Here is a 26,485-nt window from a genome sequence, read left to right on the forward strand (position 1 = left end):
AAAAGGCATAGTTCCTTGTGAACCGAGAGGGGACCCAGCTCTGACACCCTGAGAGCCGACATGATAGCCACTAGAAACAGGACTTTATAGGAAAGAAGTTTTAAGCTAATAGATGACAAGGGTTCAAAGAGCAGCTGGGTGAGTGCGTTCAGAACTTTATTCAGGTTCCAAGACTGGAATCTCCGGATAGGAGGCAGAGTGAGGTTGGGCGCTCCTCTGAGGAAGTGGGAAATATGAGGGTAAAGCGAGGAGGTGCCAGGATCAGTGATGTCAAGTACAGATGCCAGGGCAGAGGCTTGTGGGTTGAGCGTATTAGGCTGGAGATAGAGGTCCAGCCCAGCCTGAAGAACAAGACAGGACTTCTTGGACTCCAGCAGAGAGCAGGTTCAGATGTTGTCTGTGAGCCCATCTGGAGAAAGACACCCAGGTGACCCTCCATCGAGTGGAGGTTTGGCAGAATGCCAGAATGGTGTCCTGAACTAAGTGAGAGCAGCCCTTGGCTGCTAGCCTTGAGCATGCAACATCCTAGCGCAGAGTTGGAACCATTATGGTTCTGGATGCCAGACGGGCCTCCGGGAGAGAAGGTTGTTTAAAAGTGGCAGACACCACGGGGGACGGGTCAAGAAGCTGATGAGGCCAGAGAACCATGTCTCCTGGGCCAATGGGGTGCCACTAAGATCACTCGCGTCCATTCCCTGATCATCTTCCCGATGACCTTGGCGATGATGGTCATTGGTGGGAAGGCATACAGAAGGCCAATCGGCCATGGGGGTGTTGGCTGCTTCTGCTAGGTGAGATTGGAAACGTGAGAAGAATCAAGGGAGCTGATGGTTTTGGGGAGAAGCAAACAGGTCCATGAGGTGGGTCACGATCTGGCTGAAGACTTCAGGATGGAGCACTCATTCTGTTGGATCCATTACTTGCTGACTGAGCCAGTCTGCCTGTTTGTTCTCCACACCACTGAGGTGTTCTGAAGACAGCAGATCTGTCTCTGCCCACCGGAAAAGGAGGTTGGACTCTGCCATTAGGGCTCTGGACTTTGTGCCAACCTTGGTGATTTATATGGGCCTTTGTAGTGATGTTGTCCATGTGGACTAGGACATGACATCCCTGGATAAGTTGCTAAATTGCAGTAGGGCAAGTCTGGCTGGCTTGAGTTCCAGCCAGTTGATGTTTCTTTTACAGTCTGCTGCCGACTAAGTACCCTGGACTAGGTGACCTTGGCAGTGCACCTCCAGCCTGGCATCACAATGAGTCTTCGTGGGATCGTCAACGGAAGACCCTTGGTGATGACTGGGGATAACCACCATTTGAAGGATTGGCATACATTCCTAGGCAACTCGATTTGTTGATGTGTACCCACCATGACAGAATCCCGATAGGGGAACAGAAGCCATTGGAGGGGATAGGAGTGCCACCTGGACCAGGGAGTGCACTTCATGCACCATGGACCCCAACACTTGTGAGAGGAACATCAGGCATGCAGCTGGAGCCTGGAGGAGTGGTCGGAGAAGAGTAGCGATCTTGGTCTGTCGTTCTGCTGGTAGGGAAAATGAATCTTGCACCATGTTGAACACTGTCCCCAAGTGTTGGGGGGTTTGCGAGGGAATCAGGTGACTCTTCTCCCTGTTCATGATGAAGCCATGATCTCGGAGGCACTGTAGGGAGGCACTATAGGGAGCACTAATTTTGTCTGCTGGAATGATGGAGCTTGTATGAGGAGATTGTCCAAATATAGATAGATGTGCACCCCCTGAAGGCAGAGCTGTGCTATCAATGTAAACACGACTTTTGTGAAGACTCAGGGTGCAGAAGACAGCCTGAAGGGAAGGGCTCTGTAATGAAAGTGGCATTTGTACGTGAACTGTCAGTACCTCTTTTGCTGAAGAAGGATAGAGATTTTCAGGTATACTTCAGACAGGTCCGCTGAAACATTTGGGCAAATGGCCTCCTTGATGGTGTGCAGAGACTCCATTCTGAACTTTTGTTTGGTTAGCCTGGTAGATCGCGAGGACACCATGAAGGAGTCGGAGAGTTGGGAGGGTGATGAAATCTATGGCATACCTGTAGGGGATTGTGTCTACGATCTTTTGGTCCTGGCTGGTAGACATCTAGGTGGGAGCAAAGTGGAGAAGTCTGCCCTTGACCTGACCAGAATCACTGTTCCGTATCCGACTGAGGACTTGGAAACTCTGGGACCTGCCCTGTCCTCTGAATCTCTGTCTCCATTTTGGTCACCGTGTGCCTCTAAAATTGGTGGCACGGAAGTCTCTGCCCTGGGAGAACAAGGTTTCTTGGACCTGCCTGTGGGGGTGAAAAGAGGAGAAGGAACCACAGAAAGAGGAACCCTCTGTGAGAATCCCTGCGTGTTGAGGGCATGGCCTTATTTTTATCCTTGGTTTCCAAAAGGATAGGGTCCAAGGAAAGCCTGAAGAGATTTGCACCTGCAAAGGGGATGAGGTAAGTGCCATTTTAGACTTGGAGTCTACCTGCCACGATATGAACCAGAGTGAGTCCCAGATGATATGTCCTACATTTACACCTGGTTTCCAGTTTTTGAGGCAGAAAACAGCCACGCTCTGGTGGTAGGATAGCCTTCCTCCTGGGACTCGAGTATGGGGAGGAAGAGGAGAGGTGCTTTCAGGGAGGTCTGGGCTTTCCAAGAACAACTGGACTCTTTGGAGCTGGGTTTTGAGGGAGGTTGTGAAGGGCCAAAGCACTGTGAATGGCAGAGACTTCTTCCCCCATGAACTGCTTCAGCCAAGTGACCACGTCTGGCAGGATGGAAGAAACCAGCCCTTGAGGAGGGATGTCAGTGTTACTCACAGGTGTTGGCTGGCTCAGATAGTTGCCCTTCAGAGTTTCCTGGGAGATGCCATACAGCAGCTCTGGAGGAAGCTCCTTCATACAGAGCGTGTTCAGTTTTGGCGCCAAGATCTTTTCGCCCAGTGCAGTGCAGGGAGACTGCATGGACCAGCCTGTTCCCCATCAAAACCTAACACCACTGGTGTGGGGGTAAGAGATGCTAGGAGATCGCCCGAAGGGCGCTGGTTGTCTGCTCCATTCTTGCCATCATTAAAGGAGCCATTCTTCAGGAGCAGCTTAGTTTTTCAGCACACATCTTTAATGTGCACTAATGCTGGCAACTTCCTCTTTTTCCTTTTGGGCAGCTTGCCTGGCTCCTTCAGGTGTTTGGTCTTTTTAGAACCCTTTCTAGGGACTGAAGCCATTGCCAGCGGCACCACTGCCTCCCCAAGAGGAGGGGGACAGAGCTGAGAGGGAGAAGCCAATCTTGATTGAATGGGGTGAGTTGGCATTTTTGCTTTAGCAGCGGAAAGGAGGCCTACAGAAAGATAACCCCTAAGGTGTTCCTCCGCAAGGAAAGATGCGGGGGGGAGGGGGGCTGAAGTAAAAGAACAACAAAAAGTTAAATAAGCTGAATTAGTCCAATTAGGTAACAGAAACAATGTTTAGAATTTGAGAAAGACGAAAATAAAACCTAAGGCAACTCCTTTCCCACTGTCACACAATCTAAGGATGGGGAGAGGGGGAGGTAGAAGGAGAAGCCCAGTTAGAAAGAGAAGAAACTACCCTAAATAAACAGAAAATGTTAAGAGAGCTTTCTCCATGACCTGCTTTCTCAAGCAAGACAGGATTGGAACTGGGGTCTAGGTGTCTCCTGGTGGCAGGAAGTTAGACTTACAAGATTACAGTCCTGGCTCTTGAGCATACTCAGTCTACAACCCATCAATAATGAGCTCCATCAAGTGTGGGGGGGGGGCGGACTCCATTGGTCAGTAATCTTCACTATTTTCATGTGGGGACTACTTTGGCAAAAAACTGCAATGTGAGAGTCATTTCCCACCTTCACCTAGTGCTATGTTTTCTGCATCATCCAATGGGGTACAGGAGATGATTTTACAGTAACAGAACACTGTCATGTCCTAGATTCATCTTGGAAGGCACACACAGAGTGCTGGGAAATGTAGTCCTTCCCAGCACCTTTCCCACAAAGTTATATGCTTCCCAGCATTCTGTGTGTACCTTTCAAGATAATGTTGTACATACTGGAGTATATCACACTAATTATTGTAGGACTCTACTATACTATTCAACTATAATATACTAAAACTGTATATTCTGTACAATTTTTCACAAACCACGGAAATTTGATAGTTAAAAAACCCTGCCTGTTTAAAACCAGAGTTAAGTCTATCTCATTTTGACTCAAGCTCCACAGGCCCAAGAAATGGGAACCTAAGGGAACCTATGGGACCCTGATGCCTTAACAGACATGCCACATGATCAGTAATGACGTCGTGTAATGTCACAGATTGTGCTCACTTACAACTCCATGCACTCACGTGAACACTTTGCTGGTGTCAGACACTCCATCCTCCCCATCTTGTAATCGTAATTTTATTTACGGTCATTAGACCAAACAGAGTATAAAAACTAGTAAACATAAATAGATAGATAGATAGATAGATAGATAGATAGATAGATAGATAGTTTACAATTAGGATGATGTCCCATTATACCTCTTAAAAGCAATATAACTAAACTTAGCTACAGAAATAGAAATTGAGGCATCCTTATCTGAGATGTTTAACAAGATTTCCATTGGATTGATCTACCAGTTTACATATTAAAGGAACAATAAGATATTCCCTAGGGTATAAATGGAATGTACAGTGAAGAAGAATATGGGCAACAGTTTCTGTATCTCCTGACCTGCAACTACAGCATCGTTCTTCTAAAGGCACACCCTGAAACCTCCCAGCTAAAAGTGCAGATGGAAAGGAATTAGCCCTTACTCTCATAAATATCCAACGAAACTTAGAAAAAGTGATAGTCGACATATATTTTGCAGGGGAAAGGTCCATCTTCGTTCTTATTACTCTATAAAACTCTGGAAGTACAGCCCAGTTCTCTTGGATCTCAATAACAACAAGGCATTGTCTCACTACTCTTTTCGCATTCGCTAGCTCCAGTTCCAGCAATTGAGCTGGATCTAAACCTAGAGAGGTGAGTTTATTACTTACTGTAACACACCATAGTGACTGGGGACTAGTTGAGAGAAACTCGGGAATTAAACCAACTGGTTACAGATGTATTTTCAACCAAAAATAGAAAATTAAAAGCCAAGCCCGAGATTCGATTTTTAACAAGCCAGCCTCTGTCCTTAAAATCACATTTGCTGTAAATTTTGGAGTGCCAAATAAGTTCCTCAAGAACCCTGATTGGCTTCTTTCCAGAATGTCAAACCTTGAATATGGACCTAATTGAATACTGTACAATAATTGAGGAATGACCTTTGCAGAATAGAGCTTTAAAGCAGCTGGAATGAAACCTGCACCCTAGTTCTAAAAAATCTGAAGACTGCTGTTATGCTACGTTTCGCCGACTCTGTGACCATACTTATATGTGCTGATTTCCCAGCATTCTGTTGAAAGATTACCCCAAAATATTTTATTTGATTTACCTGTTCTAATCAATGTCTATCTAGCATCCATACATTTTTTTTAACTTTATTAGTGAAGCACATAATTTTAGATTTATCGTAATTAATCTGTAGATGCTCCTCTCTGCAATATAAAGCTAAGGCATCTAACGCTCTTTTTAGCCCAACCCTGGTTTGAGAAACAATTTTGCATCATCAGCATACATCAGGATTGGGATTTTCTTGTTGACTAGTTTTGGTGGATGAGTGTCAGGTGTCTGCAAACGCCTTATCAAATCATTAATATAAAGATTAAATAAGTAAGGGGCTAATACACACCCTTTTTGCACCTCTTTCCTAATGGGTACTAAATTTGTTAAGATTGGCTCAAGCTCCACAGACCCAAGCAATGGGAACCTAAGGGAACCTATCGGACCCTGATGCCTTAACAGACATGCCACATGATCAGTAGTGACGTCGTGTAATGTCACAGATTGTGCTCACAACTCCATGCACTCACGTGGACTACACTTTGCTGATGTCAGGTACTCCATCCTCCCCATCTTGATTTCTGCCTCAAAGATCAAGGGTCACCCAGTGTGAGTGCAAGCTGTAAGCAAGCACAATTACACAACATCATTACTGATCATGTGGCACATCTGTTAAGGCATCAGCCTTAGGTTCCCATTTCCTATCTCTTTCAAGCTTGAGCTAACCTGAGATGACAACTATGAATATTTATACACTGCTTTTCAACAAAACGTTCCCGAAGATATCCACAGATATCAATCAATCAATTAATCAATAAAATGGCTCTCTGTCCCCAAAGGCTCACAATCTAAAAAAGAAACATAAGATAGACACCAGCAACAGCCACTGGAGGGGAGCTGAGCTGGAGATGGATAGGGCCATTCGCTTACCCCTGGTAAAGAGAATCACTTTTTTAAAGTGCCTCTTTGCTCGGTTAGCAGGGGCCTGTGCAGATAGCCTTAACTCTGTTCTTAAATGGCAGGTTTTACTATGTAGAGTTGCCATGCCCCGCAGAATTTCAGGTTTCACCTGGATTTTAAGCATCTCACCCAGACTGCTTAGCCCATCCAGATTTGCCTGGATTTCAGTTTTCAATTTAAAAAATAATTTTAAAAAAGCTCTAGCCCTTGTATAAGTGAAGTTATGGAGTAAAACATGCAGTCACTATTCTGCTCAAAAACTATTTTCAAGCTAACTTACATAATATGCAAATTAGGCACCCAGATTTGGAAAACCAGAATATGCAAACCCTATTACTATGAATGAATGAGTCTTTATTTCAGTCAACAACCAGAATAACTATTTTACTAAATAGTTATTTTAAAGTATTTTTAAGCCATTGATTCCACCATCAGACAGGTTTTTAACTGATTGCATTTAGCTCACCGAAACCCCAGCCTTATCACCCCTTACAGTAGGTATGGGCTACAGAACTTCAGGTTTGTGTAACCTGCTATAGCGGATTACCAGCCTTTATCTCAGAGCAAGCCAACGCAAGGAAAAGAAAAATGCTGAATTATCCCCTCAACTAGCACACTCGGAGCATAGCATCTGCACTGCTAGTTTGTTGCCGCGTTTTCCTTCCCCTGCAGCCGCCCGCCTCCTCTAACTTTTCCCTCCCTGCCCACCAGCAGCACTTTCCTTCCCCGCCAGGCGCAGTGTGGCTCCCCACCTATTCTTGCCTTTCCCTCCCCGCCCGCCAGCCCAGCAGTGCTTTCCTTCCCTGCCGGGCACGATGCAGTTCCGCCACCTGCCTCCTCTCAACATTCTGTCCCCAGCTGCAGGCAGTGCTTTCCTTCCCTGCTAGGAACTTCCCCCCCTCCGCCACTTTCTTCCCCTGGCGGGCAGGCCAGGGCCCGCTGCCTCCTCCTCCTCAGCCTGGTGGCCGCTTTGCCTGTTGGCCGTCTGCTTCCTCCTAACCCTTACCCCCTCACCACCCACCCTGCAAGCTTCTGGGCCAGTTTGCTTCTCCCCCTGCCTCCCCACGAGAGGGCCTTGCGGGAGTTCCGTGGCTATTGTGAGATTTCCACAACGCATCCCCCTTCATCCACGCATGGACCGTCTTAGTGAAATAAATATATAGTAGAAGATAGATAGATGCTTTCCAAACAAAGGCTTCTCCAAAATCTTTCCTGTAATATTGGTAGTTATAAGGCTGTCATCGCCACCGCCACCCACTTATCAACAGAACTTAAACACAAACACCCCTGGGCTTGGGTGGAAATCCCAGGGAAACTCTTCTGCTTTTGTTATTAGAAAAGTATATAAAAAACTTCCATGTGCAAGCTTACATATGGAGAGGAAACCAACAGCTGCCAAGCTCCTGCGGTGTGTGTGCACACCAGAGTGAGATCCGCCCTTCTAGCCCCCTTTCTTCTGAGTCAAAATTCCACTCAGAGAGGCTTTATTCAAAATACCACAGACAGCTTCCGTCTGAGGCTCTCTCAGTTTTTAGTTACAGGTAAACAAAAGCAATACTCAGTGGTTACAAGAATTCTTCAAAAAGCATCCCAGATGATATTGGGTTGGCACACTTTAAAAATTGTGGTTAATCAGTTGCAAGGAACATGAATGTAAGAAAATACAAAAATGCCTTTAAAAGTTTACTGAGTCTTTTTAAAGCAGAGATGCAACATTTCCAATGTAGAAAACACAAAGAAAGGAACTTTCCCTCAATTTTCTCCCTCATTGGGGGGGAGGATGAAATTTGTGGGAAACATGAAATACATACAATATTTCCTTCTGTCAAATCTAAATTTATTTTACTTCTTTACAAACACAAGAATCATAGTAACTGCCAAGAAAGTGAGCTCTTATGAAGGCATGCTTATTTTATTTATATCCCACTCCACCCCAGTAAATACTATATCCTAGGCTTGTGCCCGAAATGTTTCGGCGCCATTGAAAAGGCCACTGAAACGTTTTGGGTGTGGGGGCGGATTCGGCGATTCGGCGCCGGCCGGGGTAGGGCTTTAAGGGCGGGGGAGAGTGTACTCACACACACACACGCTGCGTTTCCCCCGCCGGCGCTCTCCGAATTTTAAGCCCCTCGGGGCGCCCGTTGTGCGCGCGCGCACGACGGGCGCACGCGCGCTCGGGACTTCCAGCCACTTCCGGCCAACGGGGGGAACGGGGCGGCAGGGAGGAACACTGCCGCCCCGAGGGGCTTAAAATTCGGAGAGCGCCGGCGGGGGAAACGCGGCGGGGGGGTGAGTACACTCTCCCCCGCCCTTAAAGCCCTACCCCGCCAGCACCGATAATTTTTTGTGCACATCCCTACTATATCCTTAACTCAAGTTTATTTCAAAGCTTTTGAGTTTGAACTTTTAATTTGAACTTCATTGAAATCAGAAAATGGAAAGTGCATGAATGAATGGAAAACTAATTATTGATTTTATTAAATTTAATTATTGATTTTAATATTTTAATGTGATTTTATAGAATTTTATTGTAACCATTGTAAAACACCTTGGAATAGATTTTATGAAAGGCAATATATAAATTTAAATAAATAAATAAGTATTCTCACAGTTAAGATAAGATCAAACAAGTTGTTCTAGTAAGAACTAATCAGCCTACTTTCCTTTCACTGTCTCTACATCTGGACTAAATTTGGTGCAAATTGAAGTCCACAATTTAGATCTCTTACACCTCAAATCTTCATGTGTCTGCCATCTTGGATCACGGTGGATGTCATCATTACAAACTGCACCACTGAGGTGTCCCTATGTGTCACTCACTACAGCTGTTCCAAATTTGGTTCAAATCAGTTAAACAGTCCTCAGTTTAGTGCACTTGCACCTCAAATGTTTATGCATCCGCCATCTTGGATTGGGGTGGGTGACATCATCACAAACTACACCCTTGGGGCATCCCTATGTGTCCATTCAGCTGTAGTAAATTTGGTTCAAATTGGCTACTGTCCACAAACTAGTGCACTTGCGTCTCTAAAATGTGTGTGTCTGCCATCTTGAATTGGGGTGGATGACATCATCACAATCTTCACCGTTGAGGTGACCCTATGTGTCCCTACAGCAAATTTGATTCAAATCAGTTAAGTGGTTCACAAGTTAGCCCACTTGCGCCTCAAAAGTTTACACGTCTGCCATCTTGAATCAGTGTGGATAACTACTATTACTATGAATATTTCTATCTCGCTCTTCAACCAAAGTTCTCAAAGCGGTTTACACAGAAAAATAAACAATACATAAATAAGATGATCCCGTCCCCCAAGGGCTCTGTCACACCCTCACTCTCAGATAGTGAGGAGGAAAAGGATGCTGACAGCCCTTCAGTCGATGCAGGGGTGCCTGAGGGGCAGAGCCCAGCGGTCGATTCCCAAAAGATGGTTGAGGCCGGCCCGGCTGATGTCTCAAAGCAGGCACAGCAGTCTGAGGCAGAGAGACAGTGACTGACGAACTAGAGGATGTGCTGTGCAGGCAACCCCCACTGACTCCACAGCAGAGGCAGGTCACAAGGCGGCAGGCACAGCTGGAAACTATCAGAAGAAGTAAGTGCCTCTTGCAGAGGGCTGATAAGCCTTGAAACCTTGCCAGCTGAGAGTTATCAGCTTGGACTATAAAGCACGTCTACAGATTGCAGTTAGCCGCTGGAAGACAACATATGTCATCCCTAGTGTCGACAGCCTTCAGCCAGAGCCAGAGACATTTTCGAGCCGTGTTTCACTTCTGCAACCCAGACTGGTCTTTTGCTAACTATCATTCTAGACTTCCCTACCGGGTGGCCAGATTGCTGACAGGCTCACAATCTAAAAAGAAACATAAGGTTGACACCAGAAACAGCCACTGGAAGGATACTGTGCTGGGGATGAATAGGGCCAGTTGCTCTCCCCTTGCTAAATATAAGAGAATCGCCATTTTAAAAGGTGCTTCTTTGCTCAGTTAGTAGGGCATAACATCATCACAAACTATGTCATTGAGGTGTCCCTGTGTGTCACTCACTGCAGCTGTACCCAATTTGGTTCAAATGGGTTAGGCAGTTCACAAATTAGCCCACTTGTGCCTCAGATGTTCACACAGCTGCAATCTTGAACTGAAGTGGATAACATCATCACACACCACGCCATTTGGGCATCCTTATGTGTCCCTACAGCTGTAGCAAATTTAGTTCAAATTGGTTAGGCAGTTCACAAGTTAGCTCATGTGTGCCTCAGATGTTTACTCGTCCACCCTCTTGGATCGGGGTGGATGACATCATGACAAATTACACTGTTGAGGTGTCCCTATGTGTCCCTACAACTGTACCTGATTTGGTTCATATTGGTTCAGGCGTTGCGAATTTGATAGAGTGGGACACTAGAGCTGGTCTACACAGAAAGGAGCCTGAAAAGACTGTGCACACAGTGTACCACATAGGAGATGGATCAGGATTCAGCTCCCTTCATACATGCACACCATTTTATGTAAACTAGAACCTCCCCCATGGACAGACACATGAACAAGAAAATGTTGCTTCCCTATCACATCTAGCTGAATTCTTCACTAGAAAGAAGCTCACTGCTTACCAATTTCCTGCATGATTACTGAGATATGAAGGCCCTATTTCAATGGGATGTATCATGTATCGTGAGCTCCATGCTCACAGTCCAAGGTCCCTCACATTTACAAACAAACTAGTCCTGAAACTTGAGAAGCTGGCCCCAAATCAGTGAAAGTTGTGACACAATATGGGGGTTAATCTTCCAAGTATTTCTGCATGTCTACTTTCCCCAGAGGCTCACAATTGATTATTCAAGTGTTTATTATTGAAACAGTCTCAAAAAGGTCTAGTTCTCTTTTGTACTTTTAAAATCTGTTAAGAAGAGGAAACATTTCCAGGGATTCCAGATGTAGTATGATGTAGTTGTTAGCGTGTCAGACTAGGAGCAGGGAGATCCAGGTTCAAATCAGTGAAACAGCTCATGGGATAATCTTGGGTCAGTCCTCTTGTTCAACCTAACCAACCTTACAATGTTGTTTTGTGGATAAAATGCAAAAGCTTGAAATGCTGCTGCCGGACTGTGTAGACAATACTGAGAGCTAGATGGCCCAATGGTCTGACTCAGTATAAGACAGCTTCCTAGGAAACTAACAACAACAAATATCTACCGCTTTCTCTCCACCCCTACCCTAAATTTCTCCTGCTCACGCCAGGAAGAATTAACACCATGGCTCTGTGTACTCCACACACAAAATTCAGAAGTTAGAATTCTGTACCAAAATAGCCCCTATTGAGCCAGGAAATACTGTAAAGACTATGTTAAGTAAAATGCCATATTTTCTCTTGAATTAGAAATTTTCTTTCAGTGTCATAATTTATGAAGCAACCTATCAGCTGTTTGTGGCTTTGACCTATAAAAGTGTCTCATCATCAGGATAGAGGTACGTTTCTTTTCCTGAAATTTAAACCCAACCTCATCCTACCCACTCTTGAATTCTACTAGTTTATAGCTAGTTTCTATCCTTGTATTTATTGTTTTCTAATTCTGTTTCACCACAAAGCCTTTGAAGAGAAATGGTTAAGGAAGAGGGTGGAAGAAAAATAAAAAGAGGAATACAATGAACAGAAAAACCCTGTGTTCGTCAAGAACTGACCTAAGCCTACACAATATTTTTCACTGCACAAGCATACCAGAATTCTAATAAAGAGCCATTTTACCTAAAAGTTGAATCCTCAGCAAGTTATCAACCAGTTATGACATCCCAGTACAACACATATAATGATTTAAAATTAGTTTAGTTTGTTCAGTACAGCTTGCAATTGTTAACTGTTGACTTCTCACTCATAACATGTCAAACAAATATGCTGAGAAAAACTGACTCCTTTCCAAACACCTGCTGCCATTCTCTCATTCAAACAAACATAATGTGGCCAACAGCAACCTTAGCTGCAGGTCCCATCCAGGCAGCACAAAATTGCATGGGTGAGGAGGATGCCTCAAGAGGAGGCAAAGCTATAGCATGCTCCAAAGACATAATGACATAATATAGACAGGTCTTGGTGTTCAAAGTAAAGAGAGTATGAGTCAAGATTAGACTGTTTTGGAACCGGACAGCCATCACTGACTAAAGCAATATGCATATACTCAACATGTTGAGCTGTTGGAGATACACATGTGCTTTGGATGGATAATTAATCAAGGTCAATTATACAATTACGTCTTCCCCAAGGTGGGCTGTAGCTACTGCCCATGCAGCCCAGATCCTCAACATATTAAAACAATACTTTCTCATGGATTCGTTATCCAAATAGACGATAGCCATCTCAGAAAGTAGTTGCCATTCCCAATTGTATTCAATGTTTAATTCCTATGTGGTCAATAGCTGAAGGAAATGTTATGCTTTTAAACATGATGAAGAAAGGATGCCCCAAGATATTTCAATGGCCACATCAGTATTTGTTATTGTATTTACAAGTGAGGATCTGTAAATATTCATGGGTGAAAGACAAAAGGATCCCTGCTCACCAATGCTAATTCTCCTCATATGCAATCATTTAAAGCTAGGAAGGGGCAGTCCATCTTATTCATTTATATAATACATAACGTTTGTGTGTACTACTACATGTATTTGTATGAGACTACTACAAAAGTCTCAAGGCAGTTTACGAACAAGTAAAAACAGTCAAAAATCTAAACAAAAATCAAGACATACAGAAGTCACTTAAAACAAAGAGACAGTAATTATTCAACTAAAAGCCTGGCTGAAGACGTGCATCTTTGGCTGTTTTTAAAAACCACCAGGGATGGAGCAGCTCAAAGGATCCTTTCTGATGAAGAAATTGGGTTTGGAAGACAGATACCTTTTGAGCCCAGTTTTCATCTCCCTACTTTATGTCCGTGAATGCTTGCTTCATTTCAGCCTAACTCCGAACCCCAAAAGGCTGAGGGCTCAGATATCTTGGCAACACGTGCACAGTAGGGATGTTCACAGAACCATGGCGGGGAGGCTCGAAGGCAGCGGGGGTCTCTCTTTAAGAGCGAGGGAGAGTGCACTTACCCCTCCCGCCACTTTCCCCCCACCGGCGTCCGTATTTTGCAAAGCTGATTGAGGCGGCAGCATACCTCCCTGCCACCCCGTTGCCCTCGTCTTCTGGATATGACCGGAAGTTCCGGTCATATCTGGAAGACGAGGGCAACAGGGCAGCAGGGAGATACTCTGCCGCCCTGATCGTCTTTGCAAAATATGGACACTGGCGGGGGAAAAGCAGCGGGAGGGGTAAGTGCACCCTCCCCCGCTCTTGAAGAGAGACCCCCGTCACCTCCAAACCTGTTCGGAGGCCCATAAAGGGCTTCCAAACCAGTTCCGTGCACATCCATAATGCACAGCCACTGACTTCTGACTTTGGTCTCCATTTTCCCCCCTGCAAAGCTCTCCTGCCCTATCCTCCCACTGTTTTTGAGCTCCGAGTGTATCCACATACAGCAGACCAGTTTTACACTGATATCCACTCTTCCTTGAAAAGCTCAAAGCAGCAAGCTTTCAATAATCACCCATACAAGCACTGATTAGATTCATACAGCCGTAGCAAATAAATCAGCATGCAATTGTTCAGAGTACATCTTGACTCTGTTTCCGGTAATAAAATTATCATATCCTTTCTAAATATTCCAAACCTGCATAATACTGAAAGTTACTGTTGCTTTCTTTTTGTGTGATTTACCCACCAGTCCATGCACCATGCATTTTCCCACCAGACTATGCACCTGGAAGGGACCTGGAATTTATGTCTGGGTGAGTGAAAGTAGTTCTGCACACTCTCACACACTTAAAAAAAAACCCATTCCTCTCAATCAAGCAGATTCAGCAGTGTTTGAAGTAGTGATCATATTCCCAGCAGACAGCTACTGCTGGTCACCTTTTTGTTTTTGGTCACAATTTTTTCATTTCCTGCTTCATTCTAAACTTATCAAAATGATGACAGAAATGCAATCTTTTCATAAAACGTGTAAGCACAAAATAGTTTTCCATTTTTTCAAAAAAAGATAAATTTGGGAGAACAATTAAAATAACTGCAGAACATGGCTGTCAGTACTAGTCTCTTCTATCATTTTTGTTCAGAGTATGTAAAACTGAACTTTCTGGACATTATCACTTGGTTGCAAAATCCTTGAAGCAGCTGGTAACTAAATATTTATTGAAATCTGTTAATAACATACTTCAGCAAAGTAGGTATAGATGTTACTGGGTGCAGTGTGATAGCCCCCAAATTTTCACATTATAACTAACTTAAAATGGAGTGCAGGAGGAACTTCTGACTGGATACAAGATTTTGAAAAGCAAGAGGTATAGCATTTTAAAATAGTACCTCTCTTATGATTAAGGGTGGGGGTGGGTGTAATGGTCCCTGTTTAGCCCAGTATAGCATCTCTTCAGTGGCTGTTACTGGTGTCTCCTTTGTGATTTCTTTCTAGATTATGAATGCTTTGGGGACAGGGAAAAACTTTCTCATTCCCTTTGCTGTGTTAACTGCTTTGGAAATTTTTTGTTGTTGTGCCATCGAAATAAATAAATAAATAAATAAATAAATAAATAAATAAATAAATGAAATGAAATGAAATGAAATGAAATGAAATGAAATGAAATGAAATAAAATAAAATAAAATAAAATAAAATAAAATAAAATAAAATAAAATAATGGCCAACATCCTAGTTAAAGCTGTGTGCTTGCAGCAAAAAGATGCACGCCTGCAGTGAGAGTGTTCCTGCTTCTGAAGTGTGGGTATCCATGCACAAGGTGGCAATTTTTAGTAATCACTCCTTTCCCCAGAAACACTCTGAGCAATATACAATTATGCCCGTAAGGGCAGACCTCTTCTTTTCCCCCTTCTGGGGAAAGGAGAGATCAGTAAAAATACTTTGTACACGCAGGCACCTACTCTTCAGAAGCAGGCATGCATTATTTTGCTGCATGCACACATTTTTAGTCAGGATGTTGGCCAACAATAATAACTAGCTGGGCTGGCTAGCCCAGCCACCACCACTGTCCCCCCTCCCACTCCGGCATACTGGGCTTTCTGGCCGGCCACACTCTCTCCTCCCACCGCTCGCTTCTCGCCCCCCTCCCCACATTTTCTGATGGGCCGGCCACTTCCTCCCCCCCCACCCCACATTTTATGGCTTGCGGGCCAGCCGGAAAGCTGGCCTGACACCTCCTCCCACCCCCTCCTCCCAGCAGGCAAGCAGGTGGCTGGGCCAGGGCAGCCCGCCGCCGCCGCCTCCTCTAGTGGCCAGGCCAGGGCGGCCCACAACCATCTCCGGCCTTCTCCTCCTCCTGGCCTCTATCCCCACCAGCTGGCCTGGGGGCAGGTTTTCTCTTTCCCCGCCCGGTGGCGAGCACTCTCCTTCCCACCTGCTTGCGGGTACTTTCCCTCCCTGTCCGCCGGCCCGGCAGTGGGCACTTTTCCTCCCCACCCGGCAGCGGGCACTCTCCCTCCCGCCGGTGGCCACCATTTTCTCTCTCTGCACCCGTCGCTAGTCCGGCAGCTGCTTGCAAACTCTCGCAAGAGCTGCCACACATGGGATTAGCAATGGGTATGCTTAGGAGAAATAAATATATAGATAATAATGATCTCCACCACAACCTTCTCTTTTGAAGTTAACTTAAAAAGTGATTTTATAATAATGATCATGATCACTTTTATTCAGTCTGCTATGCTGTGTATTTCAGAGGTGCTGTGTTGTGTATTCTTGTAGCAACGCACACAATCATTGGACTTTTTCTTTTTCTTTTTGTGGCCCAGTTATTATCAGTCAAGGCTGATTCTGGCCCACATGAACATTTGAGTCGTGCACCTATGGTCTAGCTCTACATGGAACTGAAGCTTCAGAAAGTTTATGATTTCATTATCTCCTAAAATATGCCTTACAGCTGAAGACTCCAATTATGCCCCCATTCCTTACATTAAGAGATTCATCCTAGGTAAGAAAAAAAAAGGGGGGGGGGGTTCACAAGCATAAACTTTTGACCATACATTACATAGCTATACCTCAGCTGACAAGAGTTGGATGGCCATACTCAACTAGTTAAGACTATCCCTCCTCCCACTGGGTCTAGTCCCACTAACACTACAAGACAATTATCAGTTCTCCTGGAAATGAACACTGCTGACAAAAATGTCATTCCTGGGGCTCCCCACCATACCTTCCATGTAACTAAACATGGAACTAAAAATGCTCATCAAACAACATATAATGGACCAAACTTGATCCATTATGGACCAAACCAACACATAATGTGCCAAACTAATTTAGGCAGGGTCCTGAACTTCCTCATCAGTGAAAGATATATAGCAACTCGCACTGTATACCTCATGCAACTGGAAGCCTCACAACACAGAAGGGCCTTCACCCTAGCCCATTTTGGTGCCCTTCTTTCGGCTGTGCTAGAAGGCAGTTACAGGAAGACCCCCTTCTCAGAACGCCTGTGCCCCTGTGATTCTGGGCATGTCCTCCTCCGCTGCCAATTCTACAGAGACATTCGTATAGCTCTCATTATTCCAATATTCAAGGAGAGCCCAGGTTGCTCAGGCCAATCCTACATGTCTCTTCTGCTATCTGACTCTAACCCCTTTATCACATAACATTGCCAAGTTTAGCGTGACAGCATGTAAACTTCATCCGGTCCTGACCAACAGCAAGAACTAAGCAGGCCCGATATAGCACGTTTACAGTTTATTCTTTTAAGCATATTTTACTGCCTTAGTTTTAACTCCATAGCATTTTATAGTTTTATAGTTTTTAATGAGTATAATTTTAACCTTCACAGACTGAGTAGTTTTTAACTAAGTGTTTTATAAAACACTTTACATGTGTTTATATTTATATAATATATATTCATTTTACATTAATTTTATCCATTCTAAATGTAGTTTCAAGATAGCTTACCACACCTTAACAGTAGCTGTATAGCAGGGTATAGCTTTTGGCTTTTCTGCTGTGTCTTTATAGTTCTGGGCATAGCCTATTTCAATGCTGCCTCAATGCTGTTTTAATGTACTCTGCTTATGTTGCTCAAAGACCGTAAGAAAAATTGATTGATTGATTGATTGATTGATACATACCTAGGCTGCCAGTTTTATGCAGAAATTGTTCTTGCTTTCCAACTAACATTTCTTTGCAAGATGAACAAGAGATTAAGTAATCAATAGTGCAGCACAGTGACACCACCAGACTCACTGATAAGACAGCTACTGCAAAGTCACAAATGGTTAGAAGGCTCATCAGACTCCACTAACCTCTTAAATTATCACTGAGTATTGCATGAACAGCTACAGAAGCAAACCAATATTAAGTATCACTGCTTAGCCATGTTATGACTCTTCAAACAAAATTGAAAGGGCAATTTCTCCAAAATTAAATACAACTACAGGGAACTTATTTCAGCTTTAACATTTGTTTTAGGAAAGTTGTATAACATACAACATGGCATCCTTAAATATGAATGACTGGAAAATGAGAGGCACAAAAGATGGAAAGAAGAGCTAGTCTTGTGGTAGCAAGCATGACTTCTCCACTTTGCTAAGCAGAGTCCACTCTTGTTTGCATTTGAATGGGAGACATGTGTGAGCACTGTACGATATTCCCCTCAGGGGATGAGACCACTCTGGGAAGAGCAGAAGGCTCCAAGTTCCCTCTCTGGCCTCTCCAAGACAGGGCTGAGAGAGACTCCTGCCTGCAACCTTGGAGAAGCCGCTGCCAGTCTGTGTAGACAATACTGAGCTAGCTGGACCAATGGTTTGACTCATTATATGGCAGCTTCCTATGTTTCTATGGCAATATATGTTATACAATTTTTTTTGCCACCTGGAAGTTTTTCACACCCGGCTTTTAGTTCACATCTCAGGAATGGAGGGGGTGCATGCACATATCAACCAAGTGTACCCCGAAGTCCCTGCAAGCAATCTGGGTACACTTCACACACAATTCAGGTTTTTCATTGTGTGTTAAGAGTGTGTCCCGATTTACATCTGGGGTTAAAAAATCCAATTTTTGCGTTGGTTTTGGGGGGAACTTCGAACTCAGAGTAAAACCTTGCAGAAAGCCTGCTGTCTGGGAAAGCTCCTAGTGAACCTCCCAAGGTTCACCAAGGAGAGACTACTACTGCTGCTGCTACTACTACAAATATTTACATACTGCTTTTCAACAAAAGTTTCCAAAACAGTTTACATAGAGAAATAAATAAATAAGATAGGTCTCTGTCCCCAAAGGGCTCACAATCTAAAAAAAAAACATAAGAAAGATGCCAGCAACAGTCACTGGAGTACTGTGCTGGGGTGGATAGTGCCAGTTGCTCTCCCCTTCTAAATAAAGAGAATCACCACTTTTAAAAGGTGCCTCTTTGTCCAGTTACCAGTTGCACACTGAAGTGGCTTGATGGGGATCAAATGCCCCTCATCTCTTGAAATCTTCATGTATGCAGAATGATCATGTACACAGATCATAAGACTTCAGTGCCATCCCATGATGTTGATGAAACACAGAAACACATCCACAGTGATGGTGGAGCTGAAAGTTAGAAAGCTATAAAGTTAAAAGCCCACCAGAGACAAGCTGTATTTGATGTTACTGCTAAAAGAGTTCAGAATTTCAGAGAGTTCATAATTTCAGAAACAATGTGTTTCCAGATCAGTACAGTGGAAGCTCTCTGCCCACTCACTCCCTTCCCCCTCCCCTTTTCTCCTCACTAACATTCCAGCTGGTCTGGACATGCTTCAGTACAGTGGAAGCAGAGGCACTCTTACCCCCAGACCTTGGAGTCCCAGCCTGTGGCCTCCAAGGCCCGGAAAGCCTCCTGCCAGCACTGTGAGCCCCCCGCCACTGCAAACTTTCCTCCCCACCCCACTGTAAGGCCGAGCCACCTATATTTTAGCCACCATGTGTATGGCTGTGGGGGTGAGGCGAGCAGGGGGAGCCATGGCGGCGGCGGGCAGAGCGGAAGCAGCTACTGAGCCTGACTGTCCAGCTCAGTGCCTTCTGAGAACTGCGTGGCATTCTCGTGCGCCTGCACAGTTAGAATAGATTGTTGCAAGCCCGTAATTCTAACTGCGCAGGCACAGCTCGCAGTTCTAAGAGGCTGCTGAGCCGGACAGTTAGTCTCAGCAGCGGCCCCCATTCCGCCCCCTGCTGCCACGGGAGGGAGGAGACCTGCTCGCCTCACCACCTACCTTCACACATGGTGGCTACAATATCAGCGGTTTGGCCGCGCAGCGGCAGCAGAGGGAAGGCCTTATGGCAGCGAGGGGAGGGGGCTCGCGGCATGGCAGTCTGGGCATCCAGATTGCCTAGGTGTGCCACTGAGTGGAAGCGGTTACGGCCCCAAGCACATTAAATGGTCTGATTTGAGATTGGATCCACATAAAGCAGTCAGATTGCACTTTTTAAGATATGCATTTTAAGGTCACCTCTACCAAATGGTATCCGTTTCAGCCATGTACCTTATGATGTAATTCATAGCCAATGTTACCCCTTTTGGAGAGGGCTCAAAGGGGTTAAGCCCCAACCAAGCCAGTAAGATTGAACAGTTTGGATTTATGTACATTCTTCCCCAACAGATACTGCTTGTTTAATCCATGTACCTTATGATGTAAGTAAGGGCCCCAAGAAGGTGTTTTGGGGGGGCTTGCACCCCCTAAATGTCCCAGCAGCTCCTCATAAGACTGGCGCTTTTGGAATGCCAGAACTAGTTTAACAACTCTAGATGGTCAAGCCTTTTGTACCTTATCATGCAATTTTTTTTTACATGGGCTCTTGGATTAAAAGGAGTATCTATAATATAAAGTAGATTGAGCAGATTGTCCTGAAACTCCCAGATCACCCTGCAAAAGATAGAAACATGCTGTTTTCGCAGGTAGGTTCCAGACCACATCCAGACAACAAAAAACAAACAAACAAAAAATGAAAAACCCCACAACAATTCACTAAGTTCCAGAAAAATGCAGGGCAACTCTCTCATTGGAAAACATAGGGAATGATACCTCATGGAGATACACGAGACTAGAGTCACAGAGAGATAATGCTTGAAGACAGCAAGCCCTTTTACTTGCAAATTAATAAACTAAATTAAGTCCTTGCCTGCCTGCCTGCCCTGTCCCCACTTACAGCCCCTGGAAGGCTCAGGAGAGACCCCAGACCGATCCGCGTCCGGCCAGGGAAGCTTGAGGACGTTCAATATAAAGACGTGAAAAGCAAGAACCGTAGCAGCTCCCAAAGACCAAAAGAGAGTCAGGACTCTGGCGGAGAAGGAGACGCGGTAGCCTAGAAGTACTCCACTTTCGGCCCAGGAAGGCCGGAATGGGTAACATCATCCCCGCGCGGGGGAGCAGACTCACCGCGGGATGCAACTGGGACTCGAGCCGTCGATCTCCCAGGCCGCAAACAGGTTCATGGGCATCGGGCTGCTCGGCGCCCCCACCCCGCTCAGGATGCAACTGGAACGGCCACGAAGTTCACCCATCGTAGAAGCAGCCGCCGCAGCCGCCATCCCTTGAGCTCAGGCGAGGACCAGAAAGGGCAGGTGCGACAGCAGCAACGGTGCCTGTCTCTGAGATCGCGCACGGCAGGCCACGCCCCCTCTCGTCATCGCTCAGGCGGTGCTGCGGGGACATGGGCTGCCGCCTGACGTCTGAGGGGCTCGATTCAGTGGCGAGCGATCCAAGCAAATGAATGTCGGCAGGAGGAGGAGCGAAGATATAAAATATGGGGATGGCGCTTCTTTTACAACATGCGCTTTAGTGTGAATCAGATGCATTGGTTTTTTTTCCAGTTCGAGGCGCTCAGGATTCCCAATCTCACCTATCCTGGGAAAAGCGGGCATAGCCCTGCAATACTTGCGTAAACCCGCAGAGTACCCCTAACATCCACATTGCCATGCGGTGTGCATAGCTTGGAGTGTCACGATTTTCGGGAAGTGATGGCTAGAAAAATGCCATTCGGGATAAGAAAGGATGGTGGAGACTGAAGGCGGGAAAGGAGGCGCACAGGTGCTGGACCGAGAGTAGGATTTGTGGAGAAGGCAGAGAAAGAAGAACTGAAGAGGCGATGAGGCGGAGGGAGAGGAACCTAAGGGATTAGCAAGTAACGGAGTTGGGCAGACAGGAAGATTGTGGAGCAAGAGCAGAGAAGCTGAACTAACACATTGTCCAGAGCTTGTATTGAATATTGCTAACTTCGTATTGATCAATGCACATACCGTTGTAATAAAGGGGGCAGAGTCTCCTTGAAGAGGAAACAAAGGCTCAAGAACTAGCATTTGCCACCACTACTGAAGACCTTTCGCAAATGGATATAAAGAATAATCCAATGGCACTATATTCAGTTCGGAGAAGCGGGGCCTCGACCGCCAGCAGTGAACCCAGCCCCGACCCAGGAGAAGAACTACGAGGTCGCTTCTCCCCCGACTGAGAGGAACGAAAAAGCTACTCGAGCTTGCGCAGACTAGAAGCAAACATATGACTTTGCCAGTAACTCCGATAAAAGGACTAATTATTTTCGGGAGAAAACCCCTGTTGCTAGAATTCCTCGCAGGCGATAGACGAAGGTGGAGCAAAAGTGCTCTAACGTGCTATCGGAACCAAAGTTCGTGGGAAACCAGCGCCTAATCCGGGTTGACGTTAAGAACGGACAGGAAGTAGTCGAGAGATTTCTTGAGAGAATCCGGAATGTACGCTTACAACTTCCGGCCAGCTCAGTCTAGTCCATATTGGGCGGGTCAGCTTCTAGACCCAGTAGCTTCAACTTCTAGTAGCTGAAGATTTTGCTGACAACATGGTGCTTCTCACCATGATTGCACGAGTGGCTGATGGGCTTCCATTGGCGGCTTCTATGCAGGAGGACGAACAGGTGAGAGTGGGAGAATTCCCTATCCGCTCTTTTTATTTAGGGCTTAATTTCCATTAAATGGCATATACGAACTGCCTTGAGTAACTGAAGCGCAGTTCTAAAGCGAAATCGGATTGCTATCGTGAGAGCGCTGGAGTTTGGGCCCAGATGAAAGTCCGCTCTTTGTGGGCCCTACCAGGTGTGTCTGGGCAACAGTGGCTACTAATTAAATTGTTGAGTTGCCAGGATCTCCATATATGCTTTAAGAATCCCTTTCTTTATATCTGCATTTCAAGTCGAATGAATAAGTTTAGGCTCTGACACTAACTCTAGTCTGAAATAAGAACTGTATTTCCTTTCTCCAAAGGAAAAAAAGAACCGAGACTTGGGAAGATAAGACCTATAGAAACACACTTCTCCTCACATTCTTTAATCTGAAGGTGTTGCAATATCTTGTTTGCTCAAATGAAATAGCTGCTGGAGGTTAGGACGTGCAAAAGGCAGGAGTTGGATGTCTTTTTCATAGTGCCTGTTCTATAGAGGAAATTGTCAGGCTGAGCTTGAGGGATGAAGGGCTTTGATTTGGTTACCTTCCTTCACTCCCTAATGGTAAGCTTATTTCCATCTTGATACAAACCCACACTGGATGCCTTTCCAAAATATGATGTAGCTTTGTTGTTTTTCTGTAGTCTGGCAGAGACCTGCAACAGTACCAAAGCCAAGCCAAGCAATTGTTCCGGAAGCTCAACGAACAATCTCCTACCAGATGCACCTTAGAAGCAGGTGTCATGGCTTTTCAGTAAGTACAGCATAGCAGAAGCTAAACAAGGAGTTGTAGACCACAGAATAAAGGAGTTGTAGGCCAATGGTGTTTTTTGTTGGATTTTTTAAATTAAAAAACTGATTTGGAAGCCTGCATAATTGAAAGTACAGGTGTAAAAAATGGCAATTTCCTTTTTTAAAATGTTTTATTTGTAAAATGGTTTAGAATTCTTTCTTTGTTTTAAAGGATTATTTTATTAATAATTTTATTTTTAAAAAATTCTCCCAAGTCAGAAAATACTCAAAGAACTAAGAAAAGGATAGTTTGTGGAGTGGGGTTGGTGGGAACCTGACACTTTTATATAGATGATACATTTCACCTAATTGCTAACATTTTGTATAAGGCATATTCCTTTGAGCTAAATTCTTTTTTTCTTTGAGTATTTTCTGGCTTGAGAGATTTTTTTTACCGAGAAAGCATTCTAGCTCTATATAGTTACATAGGTCAGAATTGCCTATGAATTATTAATTTACAAGTAAAAGGTCATGGGAGTATCCCTTAAGACAGGGGTCCAAACCAGTGATATTTTGAAGAATCCCATGTGGTACTTGGCAGGGGTTCAGCTTGTCTTAAGGCTGGATTGAGCTCCCTGCTCCTGTCTGCTGCCCGCATGACTCCTCTGGAGGCCTCCACATCTGGTCCTGCATCCTCCTGACAGAGCTCAGCCAATTGTAAGGTCTGTCAGCGGCATGCACAGCTAGCTTGTTATTGGTTGGTAGCGGGCAGGCAAGCTGGCTGACTCAGAGGCCTGAAGCTGGTGTGTGTGTTTTGTCATCACTGCCCCCCCCCAGGTTCCTTATCCTCACCAAGGCTCCTTGTTCTTTCTTGTCCCAGTGTCTGTCAACCTCCTTCCTTTTCTCTTCACCTGCTTGCTGCCACTCTCTTTCAAGGTTCCTTGCCTCTTCAAAATTTTCTCATTCTTGCACCCTTTCTATGCTCTCTTCCTCGTCTCCTATTCCTCCACTTTTGTTGAAAAGTGATATGTAAATATTCATAAATCAGTGTTTAGAAGCTAATCTTGGTTGGGGGAGCCTTTTGTAACTCGCTTGTTACAAGCAGATAATTATATTGATTGTGACTGTTCTATTTGGGTGGAAAGAGGGGAGTGGCTGTCACTCTTAACCATAACATTAAATGTGTGTGTGTATGCATGCGCACACACACACACACACACACACACACACACACACACACTGTCTTCAAGGGGGTATGAAGTGTACCAGCAGAAGTGGTACACTTGTCTAAAAAAAATGTTCGGAACCCCTGCCTTAAGACAATTTGCAAAAAAAAGTTCCACCATTATAAGCTTCAAAATTGTATTCCTTAAATTTCCACAGGTATAACATGTTTAAAAGTGCTGGAATTTGGACAGAAAGTCAGTGTGTCAATTTTTAGACAGGCCTATAATATTTATTTCAGAAGTTGGTAAAAATGGCTGGTGTCAACCTTTATTGGCTGAAGGCAATCCTTTATTGTTTTTGTGAAGTTTAGAGTAGCAATTCAGAAGTTACTAAGGCTTTCCTGCTCCATTAAAGCCTATGGCTATCAAGTGATGATAAAGATACAGAGTGTGGCCTATTTGAGTTTGAAGCCAGAATGTTTACAAGTCTGCCAGTACCCTAACATCTGCAGCTAGTGAATTAGCTGTGCAAATACAATGCCTAGAGTTATGCAATATGAGCTCTCAGGGAAGGGGGCATGGAATGGATAGGTCTAGGAAGCCAGGTGGGCAATTCGGGGGGGGGGGGATTGCAGCTGTTTGAGAGTTTTGAATGATTTTGAAAACGCATTCATGTACATACAAACAATAATATGCACACAAACATGCAAACACATAGTGACACAAACGTATGCAGACATACGGAAACACACACACATGCATTTATATACAAACATGCATGCATGTGCACAAAGGACAAGCATGCAGAAATAGAACCATGGGCTTACTTCTGAGTAAAGCTGCAAAGAATTGCTGCATCCCTTTACTTCTCTATCCCAATCTTCTTTTCATCAGTAAACTGCCAGGCAGAATGTGACTCTCTCGACCTCAAAATTACCTCTGTGTCCTCTTGTCCATCCCATGCTGTCAGAATGCTGACAGGGAAATGACAATTGACTTGGGCCTTGACAAGTTTTCTTTGGATCTAGATGCCAGACTCACTTTTGCCTTTTGCCCCGGCAGCGCCCCCAACCTTAATTAGTTCCCTCTGCTCCATGTAGTGGCAGTTTCCCTATTTTGGTTGTGTCTGCCTTGCTTGCTCCCTCTTTTTCCTGTTGCCAGGGGCATAACTACCATTAGGCAAGGGGAGGCGGCTGCCTGGGGCCCCCCACGCCTCGAGGGGCCCCCCAGAGGCAAGTCACATGCCTCTCCAACACCCGCAGACCTTCCTTCATTATGATCCTGATTCCTTCCTTCGACCTGGCTAGTCTCTCTCTCTCTCTGTCTCTCGATCCTCCCTCCCTGCCTCCCTCTTTGTAGGCTCCTCCTTCCCCGTCTCCAGCCAGCCTTCTCTGGTGTTGGTTAGGGCTCACAGAAAGGCTCTCATTGGCTGGCGGGTGCACGGTGTCAGCACCCTACACATGCATTTGAAAAGTCCAGAAGGAGCAAGAAGAGATCGCTGAGTTACAATTCCCCCTCCTTCCAAACACACACACCTCTCATTTTGCAGCTGGCTACAGGCCTGTGAAACCCAGCTCTGCTGCATGTGCTGCCACTGGGGAGAGAAACAGTGCTGTGGAAAAGCCAACCCCATGCAGCAAAGCCCTTGTCTGCAGAAGCAACTCTAAGCTGGGAGCGCTCTTCCCCATGGCGAGGGTGGAGGGATGAGGCAAACAGAGGGGTAAAGCGGAGGAGTGGAGTTTTCTGAAGAAGCTGGTAAGAAGCCTTCCATGAGGACAGTCCCCTTCCCCTCTCTCCGAATGCAGCCTTGGCTGAATGGTGAGTGTGCAGCAGCTGATTCATGCAGTTGAAATAGATTGGCTGTGCCACAGGGGTTCCCCCCCACCTTTGAAAAACTCACCAAGAAAAGAGATTCAAGGGAAGGGATCTTGCTTACTTGCTTGGTCTGTATATAGTTATATTTATATTTATAATGATATAATTATAAACATAACTATATAAATATCCACCATATTCATAATGGGGATGTGAGTGTGAGTGCGCCATATATTGTGAAGTGTGTGTGTGTGAATCAGCGAGGGGCCCATTTTAAAATTTTGTCTCTGGGCCCACTCCAGCCTTGTTACGCCCCTGCCTGTTGCATGTGCATAATCTCACTAATCTTTAAAATAACCTCGTAAGGTATGTTTGTACACTTATTTCAGAGGCAATAAGGTAGGTGGGCTAGTATCTTTATTTTATTAATAAGATAC

At 45.0% G+C, this 26,485-nt stretch overlaps 2 protein-coding genes across 12 annotated transcripts in view; one reads left to right on the plus strand and one right to left on the minus strand.

The window, feature by feature from the left end:
* Positions 1-21,840, minus strand: part of PACS2 (phosphofurin acidic cluster sorting protein 2) — a 256,899-nt gene extending 235,059 nt beyond the window's left edge. For 10 of the 11 annotated variants that reach the window (XR_008306723.1, XM_053248442.1, XM_053248450.1 and 7 more), the window contains exon 1: positions 20,802-21,168. Coding sequence is in view for 9 of the 11 variants with exons in the window: in XM_053248442.1 (XP_053104417.1) it covers positions 20,802-20,953 (152 nt within the window). In the remaining 2 variants the exon portion in view is untranslated. Of the gene's footprint in view, positions 1-20,801; positions 21,169-21,661 lie in introns of those variants that run through there. The other variant, XM_053248447.1, reaches the window with a different exon arrangement.
* Positions 21,841-22,002: 162 nt separating this feature from the next.
* LOC128324208 (vesicle-trafficking protein SEC22b) overlaps positions 22,003-26,485 on the plus strand; it is a 37,837-nt gene continuing 33,354 nt past the window's right edge. Inside the window, exons 1-2 of the mRNA XM_053248469.1 lie at positions 22,003-22,311; positions 22,980-23,089. Of these exons, the coding sequence (XP_053104444.1) occupies positions 22,237-22,311; positions 22,980-23,089 (185 nt within the window). The 5' untranslated portion in view covers positions 22,003-22,236. The remainder of the gene's footprint in view (positions 22,312-22,979; positions 23,090-26,485) is intronic.

The sequence above is a fragment of the Hemicordylus capensis genome, chromosome 4 (genome assembly GCF_027244095.1).
Source record: "Hemicordylus capensis ecotype Gifberg chromosome 4, rHemCap1.1.pri, whole genome shotgun sequence".
Classification (NCBI taxonomy): Eukaryota; Metazoa; Chordata; class Lepidosauria; order Squamata; family Cordylidae; genus Hemicordylus; species Hemicordylus capensis.